We start from the raw sequence: 12,746 nt of genomic DNA, 5'->3' as shown, positions 1-12,746 counted from the left end.
CACTCAAATGTTAAAGCGCGCTAGCAACCATAGAAGATCTATGTTAAAGCGCCGTATCGCTACATTATTTTTATGCAGTCGCCAGAAAGGCGTGATACGTATGCCAACCACTATATAGAATATTCAAGTGCAATCATGGAAATAACATAATCCTACGACATCCGTGCTGCACTGATCCAGTGTCATGCCGTGATTAATTCCCAGCCATGAATATTCCATGCACTTAGAGCGCTGAGGTGGCCTAGCTATAGGAAGATAAAGCTGATATAACCACATGCCTATGTGTGAAAAATAAAGCCCAAGTACACCTGGCTACGGACTTGCTCGAATTGATAACCCAAAAATACAGAAGAAAAAAGGGACCACAAAAGTTGTTGTCCAATTTATTCCGAGTACTCTGATGCCCCATATGTGGGGGTAAACCACTGTGTGGGTGCACGGCAGAGCTCGGAAAGGAAGGAGCGCAGTTTTGGAATGCACTTTGATAGAATGGTCTGTGGGCATTATGTTGCGATTGCAGAGCCCCTAATGTACCTAAACAGTAGAAACCCCCCACAAGTGACCCCATTTTGGAAACTAGACCCCCCCAAGGAACTTATCTAGATGTGTGGTGAGAACTTTGAATGCCCAAGTGCTTCACAGAAGTTTAGAATGCAGAGTCGTGAAAATAAAAAATATATTTTTTTCCACAAAAAAGATTTTGTAGCCCCCAAGTTTTTATTTTCACAAGGGTAACAGGAGAAATTGGACAACTAAAGTTGTTGTCCAATTTATCCCGAGTATGCTGATGCCCCATATGTGGGGGTAAACTACTGTTTGGGCGCACGGCAGAGCTCAGAAGGGAGGGAGCACCATTTGACTTTTTGAGCGCAAAATTGGCTGTCGTGTTTGGAGACCCCCTGATGTACCTAAACAGTGGAAACCCCCCAATTCTAACTCCAACCCTAACCCCAACACACCCCTAACCCTAATTCCAAACCGATCCATAATCCTAATCACAACCCTAACGATAATCATAACCCTAATGTCAACCATAACCCTAATCAAAACCTTAAAAACAACACACCCCTAATCCTAATCTCAACCCTAACCTCAAACCTAACCCTAATCCCAATACACCCCTAATCCCAACCCTAACCTTAAGCCTAATCCCAAACCTAACCCTAATCCCAAGCGTAACCCTAAGGCCAAACCTAACCCTAATACCAACCCTAATCCAAACCCTAACCCTAATCCCAACTCTAACCCTAACTTTAGCCGCAACCCTAGCCCTAACTTTAGCCCCAACCCTAGCCCTAACCCTAAATTTAGCCCCAACCCTAACCCTAGCCCTAACTTTAGCTCAAACCCTAACCCTAGCCCTAAGTTTAGCCCCAACCCTAACCCTAAGGCTACTTTCACACTTGCATCGTTTGGCATCTGTCGCAATCCGTCGTTTTGGACAAAAAACGGATCCTGCAAATGTGCCCGCAGGATGCGTTTTTTGCCCATAGACTTGTATTGCCGACGGATCGTGACGGTTGGCCATACGTCGCGTCCGTCGTGCACTGGATCAGTTGTGTTTTGGCGGACCATCGGCATAAAAAAAGTTCAATGTAACGTTTTTTTGTATGTCGCGTCCGCCATTTCCGACTGCGCATGCGTGGCCGTAACTCAGCCCCCTCCTCCCCAGGACATAGATTGGGCAGCGGATGCGTTGAAAAACTGCATCCGCTGCCCACGTTGTGTACAATTTTCACAACGTGCGTCGGTATGTCGGGCCGATGCATTGCGACGCCCCGTACCGACGCAAGTGTGAAAGAAGCCTAACCCTAAATTTAGCCCCAACCCTAACCCTATATTTAGCCCCAACCCTAACCCTAAATTTAGCCCCAACCCTAACCCTAAATTTAGCCCTAACCCTAAATTTAGCCCTAACCCTAAATTTAGCCCCAACTCTAACCCTAAATTTAGCCCTAACCCTAAATTTAGCCCCAACCCTAAATTTAGCCCCAACCCTAACCCTAAATTTAGCCCTAACCCTAAATTTAGCCCCAACCCTAACTCTAATTTTAGCCACAACTGCTTTCTCCTGCCGGCCGGCAGATGTCGACAGATGGCGGGCGCACTGCGCATGCGCCCGCCATTTTGTTTCCCAAAGAAGACGCCGGCAGGCAGGAGAGGACGCAGGAGGACCCAGGGACACCGATGAGTATAATAGGGTACCCGAATCCCCCTATTTCTCTGTCCTCTGATGTGCGATCACATCAGAGGACAGAGAATTACACATCGCTTTTTTTTTTGCGACTGCCGGTAAACGGTTAATTACCAGCGATCACAAAACAGGGGTCGGAAAAACCGACTCCGATCATGTTCTTTGGGGTCTCGGCCGCCGGGGGTGCGGCGGGCGCACTGTGCATGCACCCACCATTTTTTTGCCGGAAAAAGATGGCGGCGCCCATCGGGAGCAACGAGGAGCACCGGGGGAGACAGGTGAGTATCAGGGGCTATCGGGGACCCCATTTCTCTGTCCTCTGATGTGCGATCACATCGGAGGACAGAGAAATTAAAAGTGAAATCGCTTTGTTTTTTTTTGCGATCGCCGGTAAACGGTTAATTACCAGCGATCGCAAAAGCAGGGTCGGTAAAAACCGACCCGAATCATGTTCTCTGGGGTCTCGGCTACCCCCGGCAGCCGAGACCCCAGAGAAAATCGGACTCTGGGGGGCGCTATTTACTTTTTCCACAGCGCTGTTAACGGCGCTGTGGTTTAAATACCCTTAACTGCCGCCGTTAAAAGGCGTATCAGCGGTCGTTAATGGGTTAATCTACCATATATTTACACTATAATGCAGGCAGGAAACATACAGCATTTTGCAGTGTGTGTTTGTGCCTGTGGGTATTTATTATTTTCACTTAGAACCTGGACTGTTCATAGAGTGTCATAGAAAATATTAAAATCTCTGAAGCCACCAATGAGGGGGCATTCACCCCCCTCCCTCCTCCTCTCACATGGAATTGCAGTGGCAAAAATAGCTGACCGTCCGAGTCGCCTAGAATTTGACTGGTCTTGACAATCTTAGGCTATGTGCCCACGTTGCGGATTAACCTAAGGATTTTTTTTGTGCGGATTCTGCATCTCTTGGCAGAAAACGCAGGTGCGGATTTGTCGCGTTTTTTGGGCGTTTTTTTTTCTCATTGATTTACATTGTACTCTAAATAACTAGCGGATCTGCAGCGTTTCTGCACCGTAAAAAACGCTGCGGATCCGCAGGAAATCCGCAACGTGTGCACATAGCCTTAATTAACATGCATGCAGGTCCTTCTTGACGTGAAAGACCCAGCAATGCCAACAAGGATGTCTGTTGTGCGTATACAAATGTATATACAGTGGTGGAAAAAAGTATTTGATCCCTTGCTGATTTTGTAAGTTTACCCAATGACAAAGACATGAACATTCTATAAATTTAAGTGTAGGTTAATTTTAACATTGAGAGATAGAATATCAAAAATAAAATCCAGAAAATCACATTGTATAAATTATATACATTTATTTGCATTTTGAAGTGAGAAATAAGTATTTAATCTTTCTGGCAAACAAGACTTAATACTTGGTGGCAAAACCCTTGTTGGCAAGCACAGCAGTCAGACTTTTTTGTAGTTAATGAAGTTTGCGCACGTCAGGAGGAATTTTGGTCCACTCCTCTTTGCAGATCATCTCTAAATCATTAAGATTTTGAGGCTGTTGCTTGGCAACTCGGAGCTTCAACTCCCTCCATAAGTTTTCTATGGGATTTAGGTCTGGAGACTGATTAGGCCACTCCATGACCTTAATGAGCTTATTTTTGATCCACTCCTTTGTTGTCTTGCTGGAAGACCCATTGATGCGGTGAAGTAGTCTTGTGCCCCTAGCAGAGAAACACCCCAAAAACATAATGTTTCCACCTTAATGCTTGATAGTGGGGACAGTGTTCTTTGGGTCATAGGCAGAATTTCTCTTCCTCCAAACACGGTGAGTTGGGTTAATGCCAAAGAGCTCAATTTTTGTCTCATCTGACCACAGCACCTTCTCCCACTCACAGAATCATCCAGGTGTTCATTGGCAATCTACAGACAGGCCTGCACATGTGCCTTCTTGAGCATGGGGACATTGCGGGCACTGCAAGATTTTAACCCTTTACGGCGTAATGTGTTACCAATGGAATTCTTGGTGACTTGTGGTCTCAGCTGCCTTGAGATCATTAACAAGTTCGCCCTGTGTAGTTTTAGGCTGATCTCTCATCTTCCTCATGACCAAGGATACCCCACGAGGTGAGATTTTGCATGGTGCCCCAGATCGATGACAATTGACAGTCATTTTGTATTTCTTCCATTTTCTTACTATTGCACCAACAGTTGTCTCCTTCTCACCCAGCATCTTGCGTATGGTTTTGTAGCCCATTCCAGCTTTGTGCAGGCCTATGATCTTATCCCTTACATCCTTATAAAGTTTTTTGGTCTTGTTCATGTTGTAGAGGTTAGAATCTCACGGATTAATTGAGTCTGTTGACAGGAGTCTTTTATAAAGGTCACTATGTAAAACAGCTGTCTTTAATGCAGGCAACGAGTTGATTAGGAACATCTAACTGGTCTGTAGGAGCCAGGACCCTTAATGGTTGGTAGGGGATCAAATACTTATTTCTCACTGCAAAATGCAAATAAATGTATATAAATTTATACATTGTGACTTTCTGTATGTTATTTTTTATATTCTTTCTCTCAATGTTAAAATTAACCTTCCCTTAAAACTATAGACTGTTCATGTCTTTGTCAATGGGCAAACTTAGAAAATCAGCAAGGGATCAAATACTTATTTCACCCACCGTAAATAGGACAGGTAATTAAGGCAGGAAAGGACTTCAGAGGGTTGGATAACAAGGGCACACGTGTTTACACATAGACAGAGAAGTGGAAAAAGCTATTGCTCCCCTCCAAGACTTGGGGTCTCCGAAAGAAAATTATTGTATTATTATAGAGTATTGGGGCTTGTATAGATCTGATAGTGATGGGGCATAGCTGTTCAGCTTCAGGACGAATAAGAGAAGAAGATGCATGTTTTTTCATAACTGTAGCACTTGTCTATAACACAAATCGTTTTGGATTAAATATAAAATTTAATAGTTCTGTTCTTTTTGCTCTGTAACCCACACCCTGAAGCCATATACTACCCGAACCAGAACCAGACTTCCAGTCTGTCTTTATTAAAAATCGACTGGTGGTGGCAGCGAGTAAGTCTGGGGTTATTGTGGAGTTTGCAGAGACTGTATTGGGGTAAATATATATCCCATGCATTGGAATCGGAGGTGTATATACCATATACTCAGTGTTAGTTTCCCGATAACCGGCCTATTAGTGGAAACCGCATGGGCCATCTTCGTTAATCGTTTGTCAAAGATAACAGTGGGTGTGTTGAGATTCGACCCCACCCCCGCCGGCTGTGATCATTGACAATTGGTGGCAAGTTGTGGAATATTACAGAACATCATGGCTGGATTTGAGAAATCATTCTGTTTACTGAAAACTTGCACGTTTCTTGCGAGAAGTCTGTGCAGAGTTTTGAGGAATCAAACTGTTTTAATTTTGTTTTATCTGGGACAATACTGTATGTGTAGCAGTTATACCCCTCCCCTTCTCATTTTTCTGTCCAATCTTTTGTTTGGCAATGATGGCTGCAATTTTAGTGCCCTAGTTTAACCAGCAATTTAAAGATACTCTTATTGTCCTCTGTAAAACGAGACAGATTGACTCCATGGGCCACAACCAGGGTAGTATGGACCCCTTCCTGCAGACGGCTTTGCAGCAACTCGACGCAAACAATTGTGAGGGACATCTGAACCTTATTCAGCAGTACTGACAGTCTCAGGCCAAGCGGGAAGAGTGAGAGTACCTTCTGGCGTTAGCACAAAGATGCAAAGATCCACCCCATCAAGCAGTGAGTCCAGCAATGGACAAGGAAGAGGACTTGGACATATTTCTGCGGGGGTTTGAAAAGACCTACAGATGGTACCGGCTACCTGAGGACCCGTGGGCCCAAAATTTGACCCCAGGGCACAGAGACAAAACTGTGGAGGTGTTAGCCTCTCTCCCTCAAGACCAAGACGGAGACTATGAGGCCATCAAACAGGCCCTGATAAAGAAGTACCAGCTGACCCCAGAAGAGTAGTGCAAAAAGTTGCGGGCCTTCCAGTGTGGATCACATGACAGCTATAATGATGTGGTGGATGGACTCAGAACCAACTTTGAGCAGTAGGTCCAATGACTGGTAGTCACCACCTTTGAGGAACTGAAGGACCAGTTTATTCAGCTTTGCCCTCTCGAGGTGTGACAGTTCGTGCTGGACCAGGAGTGTTGTGAATTCTGTTGTCGAACTCCCTCCTGTGGTCGTGAATGGTACTTTGGCGAGTTCTGTCTATGGGCTCCCTCTGGTGGCTGTGAGTGAAGCTGCTGCTTCTGAGGTTCCTTACACAGGTGACGTGGTTTATCCTTTGGTTGACTGCTCTATTTAATTCCTCTCAGATCGTTACTCCATGCCAGCTGTCAATGTTTTTGCATTGGTTCAGTTCGCTCCTGGATCTCTCTGGTGACCTGCCTTCTCCTGCAGAAGCTAAGTTCCTGATAGTCATTATTTGTTCATTGTTTTCTTGTCCAGCTGGTTTTCATGATTTTGTCTTGCTAGCTGGAAGCTCTGGGATGCAGAGTGGCCCTTTTTTGCACACTCTGCGTGGTCTTTTGTAGGTTTTTGTGCTGATCGCAAAGTTACCTTTCCTATCCTCTGTCTATTTAGTAAGTCTGGCCTCCCTTTGCTGAAACCTGTTTCATTTCTGCGTTTGTGACTTTCATCTTTACTCACAGTCAATATATGTGGGGGGCTTCCTTTACCTTTGGGGAATTTCTCTGAGGCAAGGTAGGCTTTATTTTCTATCTCTAGGGCTAGATAGTTCTTAGGCTGTGACGAGGCGCCTAGGTCTGGTCAGGAGCGCTCCACAGCTATTTCTAGTGTGTGTGATAGGATTTGGGCTTGCGGTCAGCAGAGCTCCCACATCCCAGAGCTCATCCTGTATGAGGTTTAACTATCAGGTCATTCCGGGTGCTCCTAACCACCAGGTCATAACACAGGAGGCTGCACAGATCGCACATGCACTCAATCATACACTGGAGGTGCAGAAGTCAGCTGTCGACAGCTGGAAAGGGGGGTTAGCAAACAACCACCCCTAATGCCCTGCCAGGCAGCCCTCAGGGGGTCCTGCTCCATCTTCCAGCATCTGTCCTGCATTTGACTCCCGGCGATGCTATACCTGTGACCAAACTGTTCACATCAGCCTCACCTGCCCAGTGAGACAGATGAACCCCACACCTGAGGCCCAGGGGACTAGTATAGCTATTCTTTTTGTGGGTGGTGTGGTTGGTAGGCCGCATGAGAATTTGCAACTGGTTATTGTGGGCAACACCATTATTGTTGGACTTAAGGACACTGACGCAAAATGTACCTTCATCCATCCTAAGTTTGTGCTACCGGAGGAACATATACATGGAAAGACCCTGACTGGGTTTGGGGGTGTTCGCTGTCCCTTACTGATGACCCGGCCTGTCCTGGATTGGGGCACAGGGAGAGGGATAAGGGAAGTGAGAATGTCCAAAAATCTCCCCACAAATGTATTGCTGGAACTGATCTGGGACAGTTGGTTGTCCAATATCTTCCTGACAACCCTCCCAGATTTGACATGTCTTGCATTGCAAAGGTTAATCATGTGTATTTGCATAAGGATAATGTGTTGTGTTCATTGGTAAGTGAGAACTCAGCCATTTCACACTGTGGAGTGATTTTGCTGAGGATCCCCTAAAAGGATCCAGCATAAGTGCTAAGGTTGATGGGGACAGGCACGGGGATCATGAAGCAGGTGGTCCCATGCAGCTGACCAGTGTCACGACGGATGGTGACAGGGCCAGTGGTATCTGCCCCATGATTAGCATGGCTCCTCAGGTAAGAGGGAAGGATGGGGAGAAACATGTGAATCGTATGGAATGTGGTTGCGTGCAGCTGACCAGTGTCACAACGGACAGTGACATGGCCAATGGTAGCTGTCCCATTGTTAACACAGCTACTAAGGTAACAAGGCGGGCAGGTGACGTCTTATTCCCAGCCTGTCCAGGGGGTGGGAAAGTATGTCCCACAACTGGTCAGTGTGAGGGAAAGGTGTATCTCACCATCTGTCAGAACAATGGGAAAGAGGTGCCCATAGCCTGTCAGGGGGTGGTAAAATTGTACCCCAGGTCTGACAGGATGGTGGGAAGGTGTATCCCACAACTGTTCAGGGTGATTGGAAAGCAGGATTACAAGTAGGTCAGGGTGGTGGTGAGGTGTGTCTCACAGCCTGTCAGAGTGGCAGGAATGTAGTATCCCCAGTCTATCGTGGTGGTGGGTCCAGAGCCTGTCCGACAAATGGGAAAAAGGCTGTTCACTCCCAGGGAAACACCCTACCTAGCTGCTGTGACCCATGTCTCAAGATCCCAAAATGCAGGTAACGCACTGCCTTCTGGACCCTTATCATCTAGCGGGATAACAGGGCCAGCAACTGACCCAAAACAGATCCCGGAGGGTTCCTGTGAGATTGGGGCCTTAGCGTCACTTCTGGCTACCTCTAGCCAGGAGTCTCAGTCCCATCTGTTGGCGCAGAGCAACCAGAGAAGCTCCTCTCCAAATTCCAGAAGGAGAAGTTATTGTGGGATCTAGGAAGAGTGGGACATAAGGTTGGCCAGTCAGCAATCTGTAAATCGGCATCCACGCTACCTGAAAAAGGGGGAGGGGTCATCAAAAAAATATTAAAATCTCTGAACTTCCCTTCTCCTCCTCTCCCATGGAATTGCAATAGCAAAAATAGCGGACAGTCTGAGTGTCCTAGAATTAGACTGGTACAATAGGCATAAAGAAGCAGGTAATTAGGTATAGCCAGATAGTGATAATTTTAATTAACATGCAGGCAGCTCCTTTTTGAAGTGAAAGTGCCAACGAGGATGTTTATTGTGCATAAGCAAAGGTATATAGATTGGACAGGTAAATAAGGCAGGAAAGGTCTTTTCAGAGGGTTGGCTAACACGGGTGTATTTGTTTATACAAAGAGAAGGGAAAGAAGCTATTATTTCCCTCCCAGACTTGGGTTCTACAAAATAAAATTATGAATATTGGTGTTTGTATAGATCCAATAGTGATGGGACATACCTTTTCAGCTTCAGGGCTATTTAGGGAAGAAGATGCATTTTTTTTCATAACTGTAACCCCTACCTATAAGCCACAAATCAATAGTGGGCAGATCGCTGACAACAGCTATGTCATGTTTGGTCTCGGGTAACAATAAAATAACAATAAAATCCTGCTAAAAAAAATATGGCAGCTATCTCAAACTTCTGCGATCAGAAGGAATGAAGATATCGCATAAGTTGGGAATTTCATAAAATCCTGAGGATATCCCACAATCCAGCCCACGTGAAGTCAGCACGAGAGGGGTGCAACTCAGGTGCTGATAAAATGCCCAGACAAATTATGATGTGTTTCTGTAGAGGGATACACATCGGTGTATGCATGAATACAATCCAGCTCACTTATTGTCTCCAAACAAAGTGCTTTCCTTTACTAAACTGAATCATCTCTGTGATTCAGTTGTAGTAAGTCATTTTGTTAATCATGTTTTATTTTATGTAATTGTATACTCTATTGTTTTCTCCCCTTTGTAGAATCTTTTGTATATATTTTTTTTTAATAAAAACTGCCTATTGTTTAGGATTAAATATAAAATGTAATAGTTCTATTCCTTTTGTTCTGTAATCCGCACCCCAAAGCAATGCACTACCTAAACCAGGCCTCCAGTCTGCCTGTTAAAAAAAAAAAAAAAAAAAAAGACTGGTGGTGGCAGTGAAAAAGCCTGGTGTTATAGTGGAGTTCACACCCCATGTATTGGAATCGGAGGTGTATATACCATATGCTGTTACTTTCAAGATAACTAGCCTATTAGTGAAAACGGCCTCCTCCGTTAATGGTCAGTCAATCGCATAATTGTATGGATGATGGGGCAGCAGAGAACTGTTCACTCCACAGATAACAGTGGGTGTGTTGAGATATAATCCCGCACTGGCTGTGATCATTGACAAAGTATAGAAGTTAGGCTTTAATCTAGAAAGCTGTTAGTAGACATAGGCAATGTGTTATTTCACAAATACTAATTACTCTTGTCTAGTCTTAGGTGTCTGTGTAAAGGTCATTAAAGGGAGTGTTGAGTTAAATAAAATTATACATTAAATGTGTTTCCAAAAAGAAGTAATACAAATTACTTATAATTATCACATCCCCTGGCCTTCAGATATTCACTCCAGTCCTGGTTCTGTAGTTTCAACACCACATTAGTATTACATATGAATTGGGCTGGCTGACATCATTTAGATATCTAAACTAACCTCCTTCTCATGCTATGCTTTAGTCACGGCAGAGTAGGAGGGTGACGTTTTTCACAGTGGACGGCTGTAGTTGGATACATTTTCTTTAAAATTGTTATCATGGATTCCTGTACACCTAATATCTCAATACTTTTTTTTTTAAGGCAAAGTGTTTGTTGCACTACAGCTGGCGATAGAAATTGTGGCAGTGAGTTCTTCTGCAGGATTCAACAAGCTCTATCAAGCCACGTTAGATTGGTACAGTGGATTCTGCTTTATTGTGTTTGGTGCATTGGTATTCATCAGCATTATTCCCATTGGGTATGTACATAACATATAATTCTGTATATAGCCGTTAACTGTATACACATCTGTTTATTAAAACATGTTTAAATATGTACAGGTAATATTTGCTTAAAGTGTAGAAACAGGCATACAATTATGTGCCAAATAATAGCAGTCTAACATCACTAATGTGCTTAGTTACTGTTTTAGGCAGAAAAGATCATACAACATGGGAAAAAAATCATTACTAGGTGTAGTCGAGTAATGAGCAACCAACAGTCAGGACATGCACGCTACCAATTGGGTGTTATTGACTCATTTAGTGAGAAGGGCTGTTCGAATTAATAGCAGTGTGTAGTTCAAGTGAGGTCATTCATTCTGTGAAGAAACAGGTGTCAATTATGGCTCTTATTTAAAGAAGGAACCAAGCAAATGTTGTACCTGCTGGTTTTAGCACTTGCTCTGAGTAAAATGGGTCATTTCAGACATTGTATTAAAGGAGGAAGAACTTTGATCGAGAAGTTGATTGAAAAGAAAAACGTATAAAGAAAATAATTGGCTGCGCAGTTAAAAGATTTCCAATACTTTAAACTGGCAAACAAAACCTGAAAAAAGTGGTAGGAAAAATACTACCATCATCAAAGAATCACAAGAATGGGAAAGAAGTATCTAATGAGCTGCTCCAATGATCGCATTTTAATCACTTTATGATAAAATAACGTTAAAAAAGCAGAGATTTTTAGTTTTTAAATATAGGATTGTTATAGAATTTTTCTTTAATTGATAATAGTTTTTTTTTTCCCCCAGTATTGCAGCCTGCTATAATTGGTCCAGAAGAGAACAACAGAACAATGTAGTGGTTACAGACCCACAATGAGGTTCCTGATCAATGTGGAAACATCTTTCATCGCCATTGGAACCAGCAGTGTAAACACTATGCACAACTACAGGCAGACTGTTCCCAAGTATAAATTAGTCATTAAAACACACACCAAGTGTGCCATCACCATGCAAGCAATGAGAAACGCACAGTAATTTAATTTCTAACGATCACAGAATGTCTCTTGGTCGTACACCTCATTGTCTGTGATGCCACTATACTGTAAGACGGCTGTATTGGCAGCATGATGGCTCAGCGCTGGGGGTCCCGAGTTCAGATCCCACCAAGGACAACATCTGCAAGGAGTTTGTATGTTCTCCCCGTCTCTGCGTGGGTTTCCTCCGGGTTCTCCGGTTTCCTCCCACATTCCAAAGACATACAGATAAGGGAATTTAGATTGTGAGCCCCATCGGGACAGCGATGATAATGTGTGCAAAGCGCTGCGGAATAATATCGCGCAATATAAGCAAAGCATAGTACTGTATTGTGTTGGAATGGAGAAGGGTGCAGAATACAGAACAGTATGGAGGTAATATTGTGAAATGACTTTCTGAAGGTATTGCATATTTTATAAAATATGATTCATACGATCAAATATAAAACAATGTAACTAATTTTCCAAGGAGGTGCCCCCAGTGCCTCTGGGAGGTAATACAGCATGTTATGTAGAGCCAATAGAGAACAGGACTGACTGAAATATGACACACAACGCAATTCAATACTTCAAAATGAATTGCAAATATTAATGAGGGTTTTAGCAGCTCTCAAAAAGGCAGTAAATAACCTCATCATGCCACCATATGTCTTGGATTTCATTGGTACATCAAGGCCCGTAGGCTGCTATAGGTGCCCTATTAAATGGGTTGTCCAGTCAAAAACTACAAGTCTGCAATCAGTAACTATGTGACTGCAGACTTCTGAATCCTCACATTGATCTCACTTTGCACTGTGTGGATTCTCTGATGCAAAGAGCTGCGGTCATGTGACCACAAGTATGCGATATGCAAATTCCTGCCACATTCCAACCAGATGGGCGCAGCCTTGCACAATGCAGGTGTACTAAGTGAGGCCGGAATCAGTTTAGTAGAAATGTGGCCAGGAGTATGCATATCACATACTTGCAATCACATAATCGCCC

At 43.9% G+C, this 12,746-nt stretch overlaps 1 protein-coding gene across 2 annotated transcripts in view; it reads left to right on the top strand.

Moving 5' to 3' along the window:
• LOC138677191 (solute carrier family 46 member 2-like) overlaps positions 1-12,539 on the top strand; it is a 43,066-nt gene extending 30,527 nt beyond the window's left edge. For both annotated transcript variants that reach the window (XM_069767126.1, XM_069767136.1), the window contains 2 exons: positions 10,608-10,764; positions 11,536-12,539. In XM_069767126.1, coding sequence (XP_069623227.1) covers positions 10,608-10,764; positions 11,536-11,605 — 227 coding nt within the window. In that variant the 3' untranslated portion in view covers positions 11,606-12,539. The remainder of the gene's footprint in view (positions 1-10,607; positions 10,765-11,535) is intronic.
• Positions 12,540-12,746: the final 207 nt, after the last annotated feature.

This window comes from Ranitomeya imitator, chromosome 1, assembly GCF_032444005.1.
Source record: "Ranitomeya imitator isolate aRanImi1 chromosome 1, aRanImi1.pri, whole genome shotgun sequence".
NCBI classification, from domain to species: domain Eukaryota; kingdom Metazoa; phylum Chordata; class Amphibia; order Anura; family Dendrobatidae; genus Ranitomeya; species Ranitomeya imitator.
Note: the sequence above shows the minus strand (reverse complement) of the source record. Positions and strands in the feature narration are given on the sequence as shown.